The sequence below is a fragment of the Psammomys obesus genome, unplaced genomic scaffold (assembly GCF_907164565.1).
Source record: "Psammomys obesus unplaced genomic scaffold, mPsaObe1.curated_primary_1811, whole genome shotgun sequence".
Taxonomy (NCBI): domain Eukaryota; kingdom Metazoa; phylum Chordata; class Mammalia; order Rodentia; family Muridae; genus Psammomys; species Psammomys obesus.
The window spans coordinates 37,056,272-37,078,437 of NW_026587216.1; the positions used below are offsets into that span (position 1 = coordinate 37,056,272).

Consider the following 22,166-nt stretch of genomic DNA (forward strand, 5'->3'; position numbering starts at 1 on the left):
ATGATAGGCTAAATAATACCCCCATAACAATTATAGGACAAATAATAAACATTATTTAGCCCAACACGATTTTATTGCCAACAACAGAGCCACAGAATATTAGCACCCAGGCCTCTGGTCTACGTAGTCATCCTATGTCCTGCCTTCACCAGTATGGAACAGTTGGGTCAGGTGACCTGAGGCTATCATCTAACTGCAATATCATAGCATGTGTTCTGACCCCTATTCTCACACACATATTGCACGACTTCTGCTGTCTTAAAGTACAATTGAGGTACAGCTCAGTGTCTGGGAGTGTTTTCCAAGCCTGGGTTTGATCTCTAGCATTCCATAAGCCATGGTGGTGCACACTTTTAATCCCAGGACACAGGACCATCAGAGGTTCAAGGTCCTCCTCAGCTACACAGCACCTCAGGAGTTTGAGGCTAACCTGTGCAAATGAGATATTTGCAAGGAAAAAAAATGGTCCTACAGAGAAAAGTACTTTTAGAAGGGAGTAAGGTAGGCTCAGTTGCAGAAATGATAGAGGTTATCTAGTCTTACTCTGCAGACCACATATTTTAAGAGTAAAAACAACCTTGGTGTTATACATAAATATGCATAAAAGGACAAATGAAAAAAGTTTAAAGTCTAATAAGGAAGCATGTGGTTGAATTCATTTAGTCTGTAACCTTCTGCTTCATTAACCAAGTCTATTCTTCCCACCAGTGATTCTCACGGGGAAGACATAAACATGTTCCTCTCCCCCCCACAGTGCAATGACGGTGGCGAGCACAGACCATACCTTGGAGGTGTCATCACCGTCATCTTCATGCACTGAGCTGGAAGGCGAAGGGGTTGCCGACTTGCTCCCGGGTGGAGAAGGGGAGTTGTGGGGCACGCTGCTTCCTCCCATGTTCAAGCCCAACTGTGCACTCAGCTGGGACTGGTTGATGGTGGTCAGCTGGCCATGCTGCATCATGCTTGCCTGCTGTCTTAGGTCCGCAGGTTGGCCTCTCGGCCTCATGGCTGCCATCTGAGGATGGGAACTGTACTGTGCTCCCTCTGCATTCCCGATATCTTGCATCTAAAATAAATGAACAAATAGACACTTTTTTTTTTTTCAGAAACGTTTTTCTTGAAAGGTTTCTTTTACTTTTATATTAAGTCTTGACTTCTTGACAAAGACCTCACTATGCAAACCCAGGCTACCATGGAATTCATGAACCTTCTGTTGTAGCTTCTTGAGTGCTGAGGTTAGAGGTTCAAACTATTATGATCAGCTGAAAATTTTATTTAATCTTTAGATGACGGGATGCCATCCTAAGCTATAACCCTTTTACAGAATACCAAAAGATGGTGCCTAGACATAGCTCAGTTGTAGACTGCTTGTTTGGCGTGAGCATGGCCCCGGGTTTTAATCTTATAACCACAACCAAGCAACCCTAAGCAGAATTTGGTAATTTGGTCAACAGTACATTTCATCTTTAAAGACCAAGTCAATATACTCGTATTTTTGTTCTGATAAGTAGACATCTTATCAATTCATACTTACACATGGTAACATTGTACACATTTATGTGATGAAGATGTCAACGTGATGTTCTTGTCACAGTGCCATTTAAGTTATAAAATCATTAGTGATTTTAGAAGCACAGGCATCCATCAAGCCTTGTGTTTTAATTCTAGTCACTTGAAGGTTTTAGAAGACAAAAAGAGAATGAGTGTTCTCAGTGTAATATCACTTGAGAGCTTTATACGTGAGTACTTTGCACTTACGTTATTTCGTTATTTCTACCCCTCTTTCTCCCAACTCTTTGCATCCCCCCTTCTGCATTTATTACATATAAGAGACACACATACATAAATGCATATGTGTATAAAACCTTCTGAGTCCATTTAGTGTTGTTTCAATGTGCCGAGGGCTGACCAGTGACGATTGGATAACTTATCGGGGATGTTGTCCCTTGAGAGAACCAGTTGTCCATACCTCAGCAGCCATTGACTCCCTTCAGCTCTTCATCTAAGGTTGGGGTGTTGCAGTTTCCCTGCATCTTGGTTGGCATGTTGACGGCTGTGACCATTATTCATGTCTTACTGAGGCAATCTCATTGTTGAGATTTCAGATTGCACTATCCGTATTATCTCTACAAGACACTCTTTTCCCTGCTGGTGCGCTGGTTCAGTTTAATCCTTTGTTGAATGGCCAGAATTCTCTCTTAACTACCGTTCTAGGAATGTTTATAGACAGGTATTAACCAACTGATTGATTGACTATTGCAGTGACCTCACTGCACAGACAGATTTGAAAGTAAGGCACGAAACTGCATGGTCTCCATATTAATCCATTATGTGATCTGGGTCACTGCTTCTCAGCCTTAACAAGACTTGCTCTTGTAATTCAAGAGATGACTTTTGTCTCTGCAGGATTAAAATTAAATGCATTGGGGGATGAAGCGCTTAACATTATCTGTAGGTCAAATGCATTGTGTAAGAGAGTATAGTGGATTTCACTTAACATTTCTCCAGCAGTCCAAGCCTAAGACAATAGGGAACGGTCTGGTGCTTATTGGTGAGGCTTGTTTAGTTCCCTGTGTGAAGGCTTGTTAAAAAGTCCTCAAGATAAGAGAATAAGAGAGAAGAATATGGACAAAGGTAGTGAAGGACTTAATAGTTAAAACTATACATGGAACTGAAAAATTGTTATTAATGCTATCTGCTGTTGCATAACAAAAAGATTCTGCGTGGACTAAGATGCTTAGAAATTACCCAGCTGAAATGTTATTAAGGTCTGAAAAGAATCATGAGGGCCTGCTAAGGAACCCAGCCCCGGGCTTTGTTTTTGTTTCTTTTGTATAGCAGGAATAGTATTTTCCACCAGTGGCACAAGCCATTTCACAACGCTGGTTAGATCCAGCTGAACTTAGAATGTGGTTGTGTAGGTCTGGAGCCTGGGTTCTCGCTTCCTCACAGGCCTTTCTTTGGGCCATTTTCACCCTCTGGCTGTTCTCCAGCTCTTGGGCAGGAACCACTTGTGTTGCTGCACTTTGGTTTCATGTCGGTGAAGCTTAGGGTGGTTCCACAAGTTTTCCAAGTTGATGGTCTGAACCAACATTTTTCTTTTTCCAAAACCAGCAGTAAAAACAGTCTTGCTCCAATCCTTTAAAGGCAATTCTCAGAGTTCACTACCCCCATCCCAACAGTTACAGGAGAGACGCAGGCTTTGCAGGCATTCTGCCGTATTCAGAGGGTGCCGCTGCAACAATCCCAACAGAAGAGAGAACATAGACTATTTTCTGAAAGGCTTCCTCTCAAGTGCACTGAACTGCTGTGCTCCTGTGTGTTCAGGACAGCTTTAATTATGGGCATGGAAAGGTGGCCGCCTGTGGATGAACCCCACCCTATGGCATAACCCCCTCTTCCCAACCCACTCAGACTTGGCTACCTACAGAGCATGTCACACAGCTCTGAGGAGTACAAGTCCTTGCCAGGAGAGCCAGACGTTCACGAAATCGTCTTTCTAACAATACGGAACAACTCGATACCTGGATTTCTTCTTTCCCCTGCCTCCCCAGTTTCAAAGCATGCACCATGGATAGCATGATTTGAGCCCATTCTTGCCCCATCTGCACAGAAATCTGGCATTTTTAGCTTGATATTACAGGATTATGACTTCCAAATTGCTTTTCACAGAGAACCCCCAGGTCTCTGGCAATGAAGTGTTCCTTACAGAGGGCTAATCTCCCTTCACAGCACCCACTTCTTTACTGTTGTGCAAAATATTCAGGTTTTTTTTCTCATGTTAATTTGTGTTATTCTAGGTCTATGTCCTTGCCGCCCACATTAAGGGGAGGTGGCCTTGGCCATGGTGGATCATTTGGGTAAGGATGGTGAGATGGTCAAGAAATGACCTCTTTCCTGTAGCCTGATCATGCTGCCAGTCAGGTTAGGTTAGGCAGATCGCAGTCTGACACTGCACCAGGATACAGTTCTCTGATATGGAAGGCGACGAGCATCAACACGAGACCGTCATCAGCTCTTCAGGACCCACGTGGTCAGACACCACCTTGACAGTCTTGATCAAGAAGCAGATGAGTGTTACCTTGTTTTCATGGAAGCCAGTTAAGTATTAATTACTATTGTTTTATGGAGGGGGATTAAAATGGGTGAAGTCTGGCTATTAAAAATAACAATTAGTGAACTCACACAAGTAAGTAAATGCTTTTATGACCAGTATCCTCCTAAAGGGCCTTGGTTGGTTGTTATTCCTTGACGTCAAATACAAAATTTGAACTAGCCAATAAAATAGAGTTTATTTTATTATTCCCCACATTTAAAATTTATATTGGACAATTAGTACAGTCACACGTTGTAGTGACATTTTTTTTTTCCCAGTGTTCTTTTCTTGTTCCTGCTAATGAAAATGTTGGATGATAATTAGAGTTGGAGAAAATGTCCAGCTAATAGGCAGGGCTCTGAGGTGGCTAGAAGAACAAGGAAGAACGGTGCTTCAGTCTTTATTTACAGTGTAAACAACAAAGCATTGGGGGGTCTTTAATGTGACTGTCTCTGCTGACTTGCCATCACTGGGGCTATCTTTTATATGCTGCTAAGTGTAATTTTAATTAATATTCTCTAATTGGTTGCAGTCTAAACAAATCTATTTTCTTCACCACTGTGAAGAATCCAGCACAAATCTCCTCACATAGTAGGTGTTCACGTTTCTTGAACTGGAACGTAGAGGTGTTTTGGTCATGGTAGAGTTGGCATTGATGGAGCTGGCTTGGGATGCAGCACATCCCAAGCATTTGGGGATTTCATTGGCTAAGCCCAAACACTTAAATGCATTAGGGGTAATGTCTAATGTGTGTATTTCTCACTTTTTTTAAAGACTAATAAACGTTATATTATCTTGTCTGAAAGTACTATATATCATTGGCATTTTTAACTTCCTGTTTATTTCATCATTTGGGACATACATTGACACTGGGCTGGATTTCATTCCTTTGCAAACCTGATTGTTTTTATTTTTATTATTATTATTTTTTTTTTTACATTTTTCCTAGTTGCTGTTGTACAATAATATTTTCCATTCTTATGGGAGTAAAAACGCCAATTAAAATAATGGAGGAAGATTACAGTGATGAAGGTGGAATTTTATATGCATCCCTTCAGAGCTTTTTCCCCCAATTAATAGAAGCCTGGAGTTCCATTAGAGTCAATTACGAATGTAAAGTAGGCACTGTCCACTCACTGCCTCATGCCTTGCTCTATGCTTTACTTCCTTACAAGCACAGCACATTGCTTCTCCTACAACAAAGAGTTCCAGGTTGAAGATACTGTTCAAGTGGGAAATGCCAGGTACAAATTTTGACACATATTACAGTATGTGTGTATCCTCTGATTTTCTTTGAAAAGGGAAAGAAAACAGCCCCGTGCTGCCCACCTAGGACTATAATTTTCAAACATTATTTTTGGTGTGACTGGAATGCCTCTCCCTCCAGAGAACCCTTGTAATAGTGTTAGTTGTATAGTGGCTAATGGTATTAAAATTGACTTGTAGAATGACACAGAGCATTGGAGGTTTGCTATTGGTGTTCGAAGCTGTATGCGTGGGTCACAATTCTCCTGTCTGCTGTTTCTCTGAACATCAGCATCCTTCCCGGTCCAACGTGAGAGCTTGGAAAGCCAACATCATCCCTGCCTCTAGCAGACAACCTGTATCAAAACAGTTGTACATATAAACCTCCTAACAACACCTCTCTCTTTGCTCAGATCCAGCTGTTTAAGCGAACAGCAGTTGGTGAACAGAGCCCGGGAGCAGGGCGAGCCCTGAGGCCCTCCCTGCTAATATGGCTCACCAGCTGCTGTATTCTGTGGGCTATGCAGGCAACTCCTGGATTTGTGTCACATCCAGCAGGAGCAGGAGAACACGAAGGCTCTCTGAAAGTCTAGTGCTCATCCCTGCCTGTCAACCTTCGACACCCTTCGCTGTGGAGTGCTTCACCCCGGGCCTTGAGGAGACCCTATTGGCGTTGGTTGTGACAAATGCTTGCTCTCAACCCTTTTTATCATCATCAAACACATACCATTCTTAGCATCTAAAGAAAAGCTTCTGAGGGTTGTCTATGCATGATTAATTAGGGCTGGAAGGCCAAGAGGTTTTAGTTTTTATTATCACCCCCACCACAAGGAATAATACACTCTAAGAGTCTATGAAAATAATGTAAATGTTGGCACTATTTAAGTGCCCGATTTGATTACATATTTAGCTAAGGATTCAACCAATATGTAAATGTATTCACCAGAACAAATGTGTGAGTAAATTTAATAATCAAATCTTATTTATTATTTTCATAAATACATTTCTAAGAGAGAGTTTAGTTATTTGTTGTCTAAATGAGTTAAATAAGTTATCCTAATGTGATCTCTTTGTGTGTCCTATTTATTGTTTGGAAATACGTAATTTATACAAATAACATTTTGTTATTAGGTGTTTGACACCAAACACTGATATTGTCAAAAAGAGACAAAAATACCTAAATACTACATGAACTGTATTTTTAAAGACGAAGAAAAAAAATTAGTTTTAAAGAAAGGGTAGAACATTTTAATGAAAACATTTTTATATATAAAGTTTCAAGTTTAGATTCATTTGGTTTCAGCTCTAAACTTCAAAACTCAAGTCTGCTTTTGAATTTAGTATTTTGAACTGTTGCTTTTCTAAAAAAAAAAAAAAAACAAAAAAAAAAAAAAAAAAAAAACAGCCAGACTACAAGCTTTGAATCTTTTTCCAGTACTCTACTGTGAAGTATTTATAGTTGGGACAAGTAGATACTGTGAGGAACATAACTCATCAGAGGTGACATCACTGGCATACAGCTCTCTCTAGAACCAGAACCCTGGGAAGACATCTAAACCAGCTCAAGAAACACAGGTGACCCTCCCGCTCCTTCAGCCCCAGGCCAAACTGATTTACAGAAGGGACTTTCACTACTCAGGAGATTTTGAGTGTAAGAGGTGAACATTACTGAAAAATATTACAAGAATAACTGAACATATTTTGTTACTATCTCTTTTAAATAGCCTCGATGAAGGTTGAGTTTATAACTTGGTCTTAACTGCTCCCTGATAAGACAAAAGGGGTACCTGCTTGGTAGAGGATTCAAAAAATTACAATGTAGTGTAAAGGCAGTAAGGTTCACAGTACATCTGTCTCATTCACAAATCCTGGCCATACTGTCTCTCCTGTGCAAGAACACTGCAGCAATAACCATCTATTATCAAGTGTTTTCTACTTGGGTTAAGAAAACCCACTTCGGAATACTTCACGTGGGTGCTAATTGTCTGTCAATGTGATTTTTCCAGTTATTGACAACAGTGCCAATCTTGACCTTCAGTAGGATTCAGGGCTCCTATGCTTAGCAGCAAAAGTTTACATCAACAATGAGCGTTTCTGATAATTCCAGTTCATGGCAGGACATAATGTCTCATGGGTGAAATGCTCTATCTTATCTAAAGAATTTGGGGGACCATGTGCTCCACTCTCTGTTTCCCAAGACTTGTGAATTAGCAGTTTCTACAAAATTGTGTCACTCTTAGAATAAGAACCTAAAGATCCTGCATCTGTACTCTTGTGAGCACCCGTGAGTCTGCTCCTTTGTGTATCTCCTGCCTTTTGTTTGTGTATCACAAAGTGTGGGCGGTGCTTGGCTCACAAAGAGTATGACCTTGTATCAAGCATATCCCACAATGCTCACATCTCCTTAACTTTAATGTGCACAGAGACACAGAGACAGGGTAGAATAATGATGTCCTTTTTTTTTTAAGTCCGGGATACTTTTGAGAACCGTGGGCACTGAAACATGAAGAATAGCCTGGAAGTGCAAATGATGAGGAATTGGCAAGTCCTCCGAGGTTCTGCTCTGTGAGTGGTGGCTTACTGATCAGAACTGGCTCTGTCTACAGCTTCATGGCAGCCTGCACCAGCCCAAACAGACCTCCACGCTATATTTAGATCCTATTAACTTGTGCTTTCCCCTGGAATGTTGATGGGATGCTGGTAGAAATGGAGATATGAGTGGCATGTTGACCTGCTCACAGAAGTTCAGAACGGGGACACTGCAGTTCATCTGGAGGCTCTTCAATCACTGGAAACACACAGCACCCAGCTCAAATGCACATCCCCGGCAGCAGAACTAACACTCTTCTTGCATAAAAGAACTTCTTGGGTTGGTTTTTTTTTTTTTATGTTTCCAGCTTATTAAAAATTTGAAGAAAAGTGTGGTTTTAAATTAGCCTTTTATTATGGAACTCATCCAGTAATCCTTTTAATAATATATTATAAAATGTTAAAATAGCATGAAACCCAGATAGGAAAATGCTAGAAATCCTGTCCTGTCGAGCATGGTATTAATAATTTGGGACAATCAATCCAGGAAAATTATAATTCGTTCAGTACCTTTAAAGTGTCTGACACTGTAAGTGACCTTAAGCTCCTTTAAAACAATTATGGTCCAAATATTTGTCTGGCAAAATTTTATAGCCTGTTAGATAATTGCATGAATGTAGCTGTGTGCAGCCTCTATATTTCTTGGTATACCTGATTTTAGTTAATATTAACATTCCTCATTCATTTATGCTTTTACATACTTTGAGTCCCATAAAGTCAAGGTCTCAAAACTAATCATAAAAACTACTGACTGCTATTCATGCTAACATAATAACCCTTTCTTTAAAACAACTGCCAATAAATTTCATTATAAGAAGTTATTAAAAGGGTTAAAAAGCTATTAAATGTCAAAGAATTTGCTTGACTCAAACTTCTAATAAAGAAAGAGAATAGGCTTTCTTTCTGAATTATTTAAATCTTTACTGACTGTGCATTGAACCATGAAATTAGAAAAGTGTTATTAGAAATGTTCACTGGTTTTTATAAAAGTTGGAGCACAGAATGTATCAAGCCATAGTCTTTAACAAGACTAGTTAGAGCAGCAAGTTCATAATCCTAAATATACGGCTTCTCCTGATAGAAAGGTCATAATTAAAACCTTATCCTGAAAAATGGTGATAATAAAATTATGACTTCAGAAGTTCACATGCTCATTTGGAACACAGGAAATACATGCTTTAATTTTAATTTAGACAAATATCCTCTATTTTTAAAAATTTGTTTATATCCAGTAAAGAAATTCTCTCAATCAATGATTAGGTTTTAATAGTGGCTAGTTTTAAACAGGTGTTAGTTTGAATTAACCATCATCTACATTTATCATTACAAAATGCACACTGAAATTAGAGACAGGACCTAAAGAGTTAAAATCATATCGCTATTAATCCTGTATGGCAGATTAAAAAATAAAATGGGTAGCAGTTATTTTCTTCTTACTCTTTTCTTTCTTTCCTTTCTTTCTTTTTCTTCTTCCTTCCTTCCTTCCTTCCTTCCTTCCTTCCTTCCTTCCTTCCTTCCTTCCTTCTTTCTTTCCTTTCTTTTCCTTCCTTCCTTCTTTCTTTCCTTTCTTTCTTTCTTTTTCTCCTTCCTTCCTTCCTTCCTTCCTTCCTTCCTTCCTTCCTTTCTTTCTTTCTTTCTTTCTTTCTTTCTTTCTTTCTTTCCTCCTTCCTTCCTTTCTTCTTTCTTTCTTTCTTTCTTCTTTCTTTCTTTTCTTTCTTTCTTCCTTCCTTCCTTTCTTCTTTCTTTCTTTCTTCTTTCTTTCTTTTCTTTCTTTCTTCCTTCCTTTCTTTCTTTCTTTCCCCTTTCTTTCTTCTTTCTTTCTTTCTTTCTTTCTTTCTTTCTTTCTTTCTTTCTTTCTTTCTTTCTTTCTTTCTTTCTTTCACTCCTATCAACAGGAAGTAGATAAAGAGGGCTACAGCTGAACTTTGTAACAACCAGGAATTCTTCTCCCATCATTAGTGGCACAGTACCCTGAAAACCCAGAGGCAGAGAGGCAATTCTGCAGCCCTGAACTGCAGTAAGGGAATTGTGTAAGTACTCACAATCTATCTGATCTCCAAGCTTGATCGTAACCGTGACTCCTAAACTAGTCACCTATCGTATTATCTCATGTTCATATGTTCCTGTAACAAAAACATGGCTGGAAGGACTTGCCAATGGGGGAACTCAGAGCTACTAAATTGAATGCACTGATTCCGTGGGTAGGAAATCCTATTTAAATTTCCTTTTCTAAATACTTACTCTCTGCCTGGTACTGAAGGGAAAATAAAGGCAGATAAGAAGCATCCTGTGACCAAGGCTCTCCCAGGCAGCCAAGCATATCCACCAGCGGGGTTCAAATCTGTGATCAAAAGTGCAGCACAACAGAAGTGCAGAGACCACAGCTCCAGGGGGGACCTGCACTGCAGTAAGGCCCTAGTGAGCTCTCTCTGGGATTGAGAACTCTCTCTAACATAGGAGGATGCATGAGAATGGAACAGGCAGAATGTAACCTACACATGTGATTGATTATGTCATCTTCAGAACAGCAATACTTGCCGATGAAAATGTGAAAGAGGGTTTATAATTGAAGGCGGAGTTGCAGTTTTAAATAGTCGATGTAATGAAACCACTTTTAAGAAATGTTACTCAGAGCCGTGTGGTAGGGAATTGAATGTAACTGTCAAGCATCACACCTTTGAAATCTTCGGATACCTCCTTCATACAGCATCATAGTTGATGCTAATTTAGCAAAAACACCACTAAATTGAAGCTCAATGATTAAAAATAACTCAGTTTTTTAAAACTGTCTTAACACATGGTACATATTCACTTATAAGTAGATATTAGTCATATAATATAGGAAAAACATATTAAAATCTGCACACCTAAAGAAGCTAAACAAGAAGGAGGATCCTAGGGAAGATGCTCAATTATCACTCAGAAAGCAAATGGGATAGACACGGGAAACAGAAGAAAACAGGGAACAGGACAGGAGACTACCACAGAGGGCTTCTGACTCTACCCAGCATGGTTTTAAAGCAGATGCTAAGTCTCATAGCCAAACTTTTGGCAGAGTGCAGGGAATCTTATGAAAGAAGGGGGAGATAGAAAGACCTTCAGGGGACAAGAGCTCCACAAAGAGAGCAACAGAATCAAATAATCTGGGCCCAGTGGTCTTTTCTGAGACAGATACTCCAACCAAGAACCACACATGGAGATAGCCTAGAACCCTTTGCCAGCAAGCTCAGTCTCCATGTGGCTTCCCTAGTAAGGGGAGCAGGGGCTGTCTCTGACATGAACTCAGTGGCTGGATCTTTGATCACCTCCCCCAGTGCAGCTGTACCTGGCCACAGAGGAAGACAATACAGACAGTCCTGATGAGATCTGATAGGCTAGGGTCAGAAGGGGAGGAGGACCTCCCTATCAGTGGACTGAGAGAGGAGCATGAGAGGAGAAGAGGGAGGGAGGCTGGGATTGGGAGGGGATGAGGGAAGGGGCTACAGCTGGGATACAAAGTGACTAAATTGTAATAATAAAGAAATAAAAATAAAACTATGAAAATAAATAAACAAATGCAAAGAAAGTATCTTAAACAAACAAACAAACAAACAAAAACCAGTTGTGGACAAAGCAACCCTGATTATGTTTATTTGGGGTCTATACAACACACATCCTATTAGCTAAAACTGTGACCTCATAAATTATACTTCTACAGATCATCTGACTCAATCATTTCAATAAAAATCTTTTTTTCTTTTTTATTTACCTTTTATTTTTGTTCTTCTAAATGTATTTTTATGTTTATGGATGCTTTGTCCACATGTGTGTCTGTTTATCACATGCCTGCCTAATGCTCGAGGAGGCCAGAAGACGTCGAATTTCCCGGACTGGAGTAACAGACGATGGAGACAGCCCATGTAGAGGCTGAGAATGGAAGCCAGGTCCTCTGGGGAAAAAGTCAGTGTTCCTAACCATGGGGCCATCTCTCCAGCCCCCCAAACCGATTTCATTTGTGCTTCCCATGTGCCATCCTGTAGTTAGCTGGGAGAGTGTTATCCAGGTAAAATTCACAGGAAGCATTATGCAGAAGAAAAGTGGAACATTCCAACCTTCATGAGATCCCATTTGTCTCCTAGATTCCATAAGTGAAGCTTTTGATCACTCTGGGACACAGAAAAAGGAAAATTTGAGCCATGTCTCTTGTTAGGAATGAGCCTTGAGTATGTTGCTTGCTTAGGACAGATTTATTTTCTCCTCAACAGTAAAGACTAAATAGATGCTTTATAAGTTTGTGGCAGAGGAGGTTAATGTTTGAAAAGCACAGGTCTCCAATTTCCTCATATACCGAGGCTTGCTTGACAGCTGAAGGAATGTTTGCACAGTAACTAGATCCAGAGGCCTAAGACCCAGCTGATGGATTCATAATATTATAGCGTTATTGGGAGCTGGTTAGAGAAAAAGGTGAGGCTAGCTGGAGAAAGTATGTCACTAGGGGATCATCTTCACAGAGATAGCTTGCCTTGAGGACTTCCCATAATCCTTTGACCCTGTTTTCTTGGCCACCATGATGTGACCTGCTTTGCTTTGCCATATTTTCCAGGGCCTTGTGATGGACTGATACTCTGAGCCAAAGGAAATACCTCCCTTGTTAGCTTGTTACATTGGTCTCAGTGTACAAAAGCAAGCAACTCAGCTGGTAGCAGGGATTCTTGTTGGAGAAGACTTTCTGAACCTTTTATATTCATTGTTTGGTGAGTAGGACCTTAAGTTTACTATTCAGACATCATCTCCCTGTCTACTCTTGATGAGGGTGATGATAGAGGGGGAGGGGAAGCTCTTGACCTCAGTAGGAAGGAAGCCTGCAAAAAAGTGTTTCTGTCCCCTGTAAGCTATCAGAACTGTATGTAACAGTTACAGCAGAGGAAGGGAAAAATACAAATGTGGGTTATAAGGGGTCCTGACACAACATGGAAACTTACTCAGAATACGAATACAGTTAAAGTAAGTTCCCTCTAAACGTCCGTGCTAAATCGTCTGAAACCATAACTGTAGTAAGATACCCAAATCTTCCAAGGAAAAGGGCATCTTGTTCAATGGAATTTGTGTTAAATTGAATATCCTAATGTTCTTTTCTGTTTTTATTGTCTAAAATTGCTCTTGAATATATCTCACTTTTCTGACCCAGCAAACCATCTGATTTCTTATAAAACAATAAAGCCGTGTCATCTTCCTGTATCTTGGGTGAGTTTAAGAGCAAACACTCTCATCTCAGCCACCCTGAAGTTCTGTGACTATAGAAGGTAGAACAAACCAGATTAATTACATGAAGATATGTGGACACATCTGTCCAGGTAAATTTGTTCTGGTTTTAAAGAAATCTGCAGCAAGAAAATCTCAGTGTGTGAGGGCTGATAAGAGAGAGGAAGCAGGGCAACGGGTAGGGAGGAGTTTGTTTGTCTAGACTCTTAATGGGTATTTTAACTAACCAAGAAAAACATTTTGATCAGAAGCACAGGTTAAATTTTTAATTATTTTTCCTAAGTTTTATTAATAGCAATGACATGTTTTAACACCAAAATGAAGATCCATTACCACCTTCAAGGAGGTCTAATGTCTAATTGAGTTTAAATCCACATCGTGTGCAACATAAATACTTGAACAGTGAGATCCTGAACTGTTAAGGACAACTGGACTCAGCCATTCAGAGGACTGCAAAGAGTGGACAGCCACCAAGCGCTAACACAGTCCAGCTGGGTAGGGTCTTGGCATTGAACAGGGTGTTAGTCTAGGATCTGAGTAATTGGTGGACTAATATACCCAATCAGTTCAAAGCCATGGGGATGAAGATAGCAGCAATATTTATTATGAAAACTTAATTGCAACAAATGAACAAATAGAAAAGAATGTTCTATTTTGTGTTCTTTTGAACACATATCTCTATGCTCTCTAAAATTTTCATAAGGAGTGCCATGAGGCAGTCTCAACTTAGGTGAATTTTCAAAACCTGACTACCATCAGTGGACTAGGGGAGAGACATGGGGGGAGGGAGAGGGAAGAAAGAATGGACTGGAGGGAGGTGAGTGACGGGACTACAGCTGTGATACAAAGTGAATAAATTGTAATAAGTAATAAATAAAAAATTAAAAAAAAACCTGCCTATTGAAAAAAAAGTTAATTAACAGAGTGACCATTCAGAAAAAAATTAGAGTATCAATAATCAACCATATATATTGATATATTATTATTGTTGATACTTAATAACTGATTATTGTATATAGTGTATATACTTTCTAATTCTGCTGTGCCCTTATTTCCTTATAATAAAATAATCGAAATGCCAATGTCAAATTTAGTGGCTTTTAAAAGAACGTTAACTGTGTGTTATTGCAAGAGAAGGCATTTCTTGCAAGTTATGAAAAATGCACTTTGCTTGTGGGTACAATGTGGTTTAATGACATGGAAATAAGTTCATAGTTTCTTTGTATTCTATTTACATTTTTTGTCTCTAAAACATATTTAATATCTCTGGCTTAATTATATGACCACTCAAAGTGAGCTTCAATAAATAGGCAAAATCTCAACTGGTCAACTAAAGGAGTGGGGAGACAGTCACATTCCAAACACATAATAAGTTTGGAACTTATTATAAATAACAAGAAAAGATACCTGCTCAGCAGTTTTTAAAATTAAAGCCATCCGATCATTTATCTGGGTGTACAGTTACAAAAGCTAATAGAATTTCTACTACCTATTTATTTTCTGATAGAAAATAAAGGCTTTTGGAAAAGACAAACTCAGAACTTTTTGCAATCGTACATTATATTTCATTTCCTCTTTCATAGGCCAGGGTATTCTAGTTGAAGAATATACATGCCCCTACTCTCAGTTTTTCAACAAAGGGTTTCTCTGTGTAGTCTTGATTCTCCTGGACTCACTCTGTAGACCAAGATGGCCTCATACTCACAAAGATCTGCCTGCTTCTGCCTCCCTGAGTGCTGGGAATGCCTATCTCTTATGAAGAAACAGGGAGATAGTTTTTCAAAAGTTACATCCCCTGTTCCCTCTTTCTGAGCCTCCTTAGCTGCTTCTCTGTGTGATGTAAATCTCAGAAAAGATGGGTATTTGGGGAACTAGTGGAGTCAAATGTGTAAGTCTCTCTCTTTTGATCTCACCCAGTGGCAATCTTCTGGGCAGATCATCAAAAGACCTACTCCTTCCATCCTGGCATGTTTTGTGGCATAAACATAATCTAAACCGAAATTTAAAAACAAGACAACACTTCCACTAAGAGAAACAGATCACATGAATTACTCAATACCCATCAAAGCAAAAGAATTGGTAACTAACAATCTTCCAGAAAGAAATCACTTTTCTTTCTCTTTCTTTCCTTCTTTCTTTCTTTTCTTTCTTTTTCTTTCTTTCTTTCTTTCTTTCTTTCTTTCTTTCTTTCTTTCTCTCTCTCTCTCTTTCTTTCTTCTTTCTCCTTCCTTCCTTCCTTTCTTTCTTTCTTTTTTCTCTCTTTTCTTTCTTTCTTCTTTCTTCCCTTTCTTTCTTCTTTCTTTTTTTCTTCCTTCCTTCCTTCCTTTTTTCATTTTCTTTCTTCTTTCTTTCTCTCTTTCTTTCTTTCTCTCTTTCTTTCCTTTCTTTCTTCCTTTCTTTCTTTCTTTCTTTTTTCTTTCCTTTCTTTCTTTTCTTTCTTTCTTTCTTTCTTTCTTTCTTTCTTTCTTTCTTTCTTCTTTCTTTCTTTCTTTCTTTCTTTCTGAAATGACCTTAGTCATCCAAGAAATGCAAATCAAAATGATCCTGAGATTCCATCCTACACTCATCAGAATGGCTAAGATCAAAAACTCAAGGGATGATACATGCTGGAGAGGTTGTGGAGAAAGGGGAACCCTCCTCCATTGCTGCTGGAAATATAAACTTATATAACTACTTTGGAAATCAATCTGGCATGTTCGCAGAAAATTAGGAATAGTGTTACTTCAAGATCCAGCTTTATGGGCATATACCCAAAAGATGCTTAACTATACAATAAGGACATTTGCTCAACTATGTTTATAGCAGCTTTACTCATAATCTCTAGAATCTGGAAACAACCTAGATGTCTCTCAACCAAGAAATGGATACAGAAATTGTGGTACATTTACACAGTGGAATATTACTCAGCAATTAAAAACAAGGAAATCATGAAGTTTTCAGGCAAATGGTGGGAACTAGAAAAAAAAATCATACTGCCTGAGGTAACCCAGAGGCAGAAAGACACAATGATAAACATACTCACGTAAAAGTGGATATTAGTCATAAATACAGGATAAACATACAAAAATCTATAGCCCTAAATAAGCTAAACAACAAGGAGGACCCTAGGAAAGATGCTTAATCCTCACTCAGAATGGAAACAGGATAGACTTCGAAAGGAGAAGAAGATAGGGAACAGGACAGGAGCCTTCCATAGGGGCCTCTGAAAGACTCTACCAACCAGGGTATAGAAGGAGATACTGAGACTCATAGCCAAGCTTTGGGCAGAGGCAGGAAACCTTATGGAAGCAGAAGGAGATAGAAAGACTTGGAGGGGAGAGGAGTTCCACAAGGAGACCAAGAGACCAATACCTGGGCCCAGGGGGGCCCTGCAGAGACCGATACTCTAGCCAAAGACCATGCATGGAGAGGCCCTAGTCCCCCTGCTCAGAGGAGGCCCATAGGCTGCTCAGTTTCCAAGTGGGTTCCCTAGTAAGGGGTACAGGGACTGTCCCTGACATGAACTCAGTCACCGGTTCTTTGATCATCTCCCCATAGTGGGGTGCACCCTTGCTAGGCCACAGAGGAAGATGATGCAGGCAGTCTTGATGAGATCTGATAGGCTAGGGTCAGATAGAAAGGGAGAAGGTCCTTTCCTATCAGTGGACTAGGGGAGGGGCTTGGGAAGAGATGAGGGAGTGTGGGTAGGACTGGGAGAAGACAAGGGAGGGGGCTACAGTCGGGATACAAAGTGAATAAATTGTAATAAACAAACAAATTCTATTTGTTTGTTTATTATTAGTATAGCATTCTGCCTGCTTGGGTGCCTGTGGACCAGAAGAGGGCACCAGATGTCATTTTAGATGGTTGTAAGCCACCATGTGGTTGCTGGGAACTGAACTCAGGACCTCTGGAAGAGCAGCCAGTGTTCTTAACCTCTGAACCATCCCACCAGCCCCAGGAAATTACTTCCATAGTGTTTGTTTGTTTGTTTGTTTGTTTGTTTGTTTTTTTAACCAAACACTTATGGAAGAAATGGTCCAGAGCTCTCATAATACCTTCCCAACTAGAAAAAAATACATAGATTTGTGTCTCTCCTGAACATAAATGTGAACTCAATGAAGTAGTCACACATTTAATGCAACACTACATAACCAAGTGGGACTTCAGATGCGTGAGAGTGACCTTCATTCACGTAACTCTCCATGAGATCTATCCTATCAGTAAGACAAAAATCATATGATCACATCTATACAGGAGAGAAAGCACATGGTGAAGCCTAACATTTATTCATGATATAAAAAGTACTCTCCAATGGGAAGGAATTTTCTCAGCTTGGTTAGAAACATAACGTATCAAAAGCAACATTGATAGAAACTCTACAGTTAAAATTACCCTGGTGACGGGAAATTGCCTTTAAGAGGGAAACAAGACAAGGACATCCTCTTACTATCCCTAATGAGCACTGCATTGAATGTTTGGTATAATGTAATATAAAAGAAAGTAGTTACATAGATGGAAAAGAATGAACAGAAACCCCTTTGTATTCACAGATGGCCTACTTTTGAACATAGAAAAATCACAAGGAATTATCATCAACAGCAAAACTGCCCTGAAAACAACAAGCAAACACAGCAGAACTGCAGGGTGTGATGTCTCTCTGTATGCCAGCCATGAGAAACTGTGCACTGGAGACTTAAAAACACCATCTACAAGAGTCTTCTAAAAATAGAACACCTAGACACTCATCTAAGGAAACACATTTAAGTCTTACAGAAAATTACAAACCACTGATTAAAAAAAAAACAAACAAAAAACAAACAAAAAAACCCCCTGAAATATCTAATTAAATGGGAAGCACTCCCATGTTCATAAGACTAAGTATTGGGTATCATCAAATTCTTTTCAACTTCATGTATGGACCCAGTAAAATCCCAATCAAATCCCAGGGAGCAATTTTATAGATACTGACAAGCTAACTCTGAAATGACAGAGGATAGTACCTGGGACAGACCATGTAATCTGAAGAAGAGCAAAGTTGAATTCACACAGACAAAGATTTGCTGAAAGGGTAAAATAATGGAGACTAATCCTTTTGGTAAAGAGCAAACACAGATCAATGGAACAGGATGGGGAAGAGAAATGGATCCTGGCAGAGAAAGTCCTGGTCTTTGTGAAATGAACAAAGGTAATTCAAAGCAAATAATAGCTAAATAAAAATGGTGATGGAAACGTAATTCAAAGCAAATGTCAATTAAAAAAAATGGTGATGCCATCCTGTAGATCTTCCTAATGCCTGCACTTGCCTCTCTTATCAACATACTATGTTTACAGAATTTGGTACTGCATACACCCACTATTTGTGGCATTCTTATCTTGATCATCTCCACTTCTAGTTGAGAATCAGGGAATTTTGGTAGAGTGGTGTCTTTACTATGGACATTGCTGGGCCTTGTTATAGATACTTTAAAAACACTAGAGATTTCTTACATATTCTATAATGTAACTCACCGTTCTATTTAGCCTCAGCCCAAAGCAGTTCAGATGAGATACTGTCAGTGTGAAAAACATAGAGGACTTCCCATGAGAATGGTCTTTTAGCCCTGCTGCAAAACAAAAACAACCAACTGGGAGATTCTTTACTATCTCCGTGTTTTAGTTTTCTATGTGGACAACAAAGAGGTTGCACAAAATGATATGTTTGAGTCTCTGTTGCCGTAACTAATGATCCTGGGACTTGAGAAGTCTCTCAGTGGTTAGGACACTTGCAGATGACCTAGCACCTACATGGTGGCTCACAACCAACTCCAATCCTAGTTCCACGGGACCTGAGAAAACCAGGCAGGTGCATGTACAAACATACATTCAGATGAAACACTCACAGACACAAAATTATAAAACAAAGTCTTCAAGAAAATAAAAAAGCTGCTGGGCAGAGTGCATGGAATCTTATGAAAGAAGAGGGAAATAGTAAGATCTATAGAGGACAGGAACACCACAAGGAGAGCAACAGAACCAGAAAATTTGAACACAGGGAACTTCCCAGAGACTCATACTCCAACCAAGTACCAGGCATGGAGATAACCTAGAAACCCTGCACAGATGTAGCCCATAGCAGTTTAGTGTCCAAGTGGGTTACATAGTGATGGGAAGAGGGACTGCCTCTGACATAATCTGATTGGCCTGCTCTTTGATCACCTCCCCCTGAGGGGGGAGCAGCCTTATCAGGCCACAGAAGATGAAGATGCAGCCACTCCTGACGTGATCTGATAGACTAAGATCAGAAAGAAGGAGAGGAGGACCTCCCTTATCAGTGGACTTGGGGAGAGGCATGCGTGAGGAAGGGGGAGGGAGGATGGGACCAGAAGGGGAGGAGGGAGGGGCTTATGGGGGGATACAAAGTGAATAAAGTGTAATTAATAAAATTAAATTAAAAAAAGAAAAGAAAAAAGGAGAGAAAATCATTGGACACCTGTAATGAGAAAAAAAAAAAAAAAAAGAAAAGAAACTAAAGTAGAATCTTCCATTCAACATTGGTAGGATTGTAAAATGGTATAACTATCCTGGAAGACAGTTGGGCAAATTTTTTACAATGACTATGCTCTTGGTGATTCACTCAACGTACTTGAGTACATATCCATATCAAATCCTCCACACAAATGTTTACATTAGTAGACTTAGCTTCAGGCACCCAAAAATCCTATAACTGCGGAATAAATAAATAGCCATGTAAGTGTTACAAAAAAAACCTATTCAGTGGCAAATACAAGCGAGCTGTCAAGACAGTGAGAACATTTTGATATATACAGCAAGATGAAGGAAGCCACTCAGAAAAAGCTGTGTAATATTATATCCCAAGTATGTGACATTCCGAAGTGGGCAAAGATGGGTGAAGAAATATCAGTTGCTAAGCTTCCAGGGAAGGAGAAACAATTAAGTAGGTAAAGCCAGGAACATTGTGATTATGGCACAGTTATTCTGTATGATACTGCAATGGTGAAAATAAAGTACCAAGTATCTTTTAGAACTCATAGAACTTAGAGTCATGAAAAGTAAATCTTTTTTTCAAATTTTTTAGAAAAAGATTTATTTATTATAAATACAGTGTTCTGTCTCCACATCAGAAGAGGGCACCAGATACAATTAGAGATGGTTATGAGCCACCATGTGTTGCTGGGAATTGAACTCAGGACCTCTCGAAGTGCAGCTAGTGCTCTTAACCTCTGAGCCATCTCTCCAGCCCTAAAAAGCAAACACACACATTTTTTTTTTGGCAAAGCCAACACTATATAATGGAAAAAAGACATTTGTTGAAGACCAGCATCTTCAACAAATGCTGGTGGCTTAACTGGATGTCTGCATGCAGAAAAATGCAAATAGATTCATATTTGTCACCATGCAAAAAGTCAAGTCCAAGAGGTTCAAAAATCTCAAATTAAAACCAGATACACTAAATTTGATAGAAGAGAAAGTGGGAAATAACCCTGAATGCATTGGCCCTGAGGACAACTTCCTGAACAGAACATCAATAGCTCAGGCACCAAAATAACAGTTAATAAATGAGACCTCATGAAAATGAAAAGCTTCTGTAAGAAAAAAGATGACTTCAAAAGGACAAAATGGCAACCTACAGAATGGAAAGAACATCTTCACCAACACTACATTTGACAGAAGGCTGATATCCAAAATATAGAAAGAACTCAAGCAACTAGACATTAACAAACTAAATAACAAAATTAAAAAAATGGGGTTCAGAGGTAAACAGGAAATTCTCAACAGAGAAATTTCTAATGGCTGAGGAACACTTAGAAAATGTTCATCATCCTTAGTTACCAGGGAAATGCAAATCAAAACCCAGATGTCCCTCAACTGAAGAATGGATACAGAAAATGTGGTATATCTATACAATGAAATACTACTCAGCTATTAAAAACAAGGACATCATGAAATTTGCAGGCAAATGGATGGAACTAGAAGACTACATCCTGAGCGATGTAATGAAGACCCAGAAAGACAAACATGGTATGTACTCATTTGTACATGGAGAGTAGCTAGAAAGTATAGGATAACCATGCTTCAATCCACAGAACCAAAGAAACTAAGTAACAAGGAGGGCCCAAGGGGGGGGAGTCTTGAATCTCTCTGAGAAGAGGAAATAGACTAGACATTAAGGGTGGATGGAGGGAGGAATCAAGGTAGGGGAGGAGTAGGGAGAGAAGCAGGAGGCATCAAGCGGAGGGAGAATGGAGGGGGCGAGTACAAGGGAGAGAGAACTGGAGTCAGTGTGGGGAGGTATCTCTGCAAGGAACTAGAAACCTAGGACAATGGAAACTCCCAGGAATCTATGAGGGTGACTCTAGCTAAGACTCCTGGCAATGAGGGATATGGAGCCTGAAATAGCCATCTTCTTTAACTAGAAAAACCTTCCAATGGAGGGACTGGGACGCTAACCCAGCCACAAAACTGTAGACACACAATTTCTCCTGCCAACAAGTGTGCAGGGGTAAAGAGGGAGCAGAAAGTGAGGAAAGGCCAACCAATGACTGTCCCAGCTTGAGACTCATGCCATGAGAGAGAGCCCATCCCTGACACTTAATGATATTCTGCTATATATCTAGAGAGGAGCCTAGCATAACTCATCTGAGAGGCTTCATCCAACAACTGATGGAAACAGATGCAGAAATTCACAGCCAAACATTAGGCAGAGCTTGGGGAATTCTATGGAAGAGGAAGACGAAGGATTGAAGAAGCCACAGAGGTCACAGACAAGAAAAGAAAACATACAGAACCAACTAACAAGGGTACAAAGAGCATCACAGAGACTAAACCGCTAATTAGAGAGCAAATATAGGACAGACGTAGGCCCTTGGCACACATGTAACAGTGGTGCAGCTCGGTCTTCATGTGGGACTCCTAAGAAGTAGGAGCAGCAGCAGGAGCTGGAGCTGACTCTGTTGCTGTCTTTGGATTCCTTTCCTCTAACTGGGCTGCCTTGCCTAACCACAGTAGAACATGT

The 22,166-nt window shown here is 39.7% G+C and overlaps 1 protein-coding gene across 1 annotated transcript in view; it reads right to left on the minus strand.

Moving 5' to 3' along the window:
• The window catches only part of Tox (thymocyte selection associated high mobility group box), a 312,314-nt gene that overhangs the window by 53,305 nt on the left and 236,843 nt on the right, over positions 1–22,166 (minus strand). Inside the window, exon 4 of the mRNA XM_055603338.1 lies at positions 785–1,066. Within this exon, the coding sequence (XP_055459313.1) occupies positions 785–1,066 (282 nt within the window). The remainder of the gene's footprint in view (positions 1–784; positions 1,067–22,166) is intronic.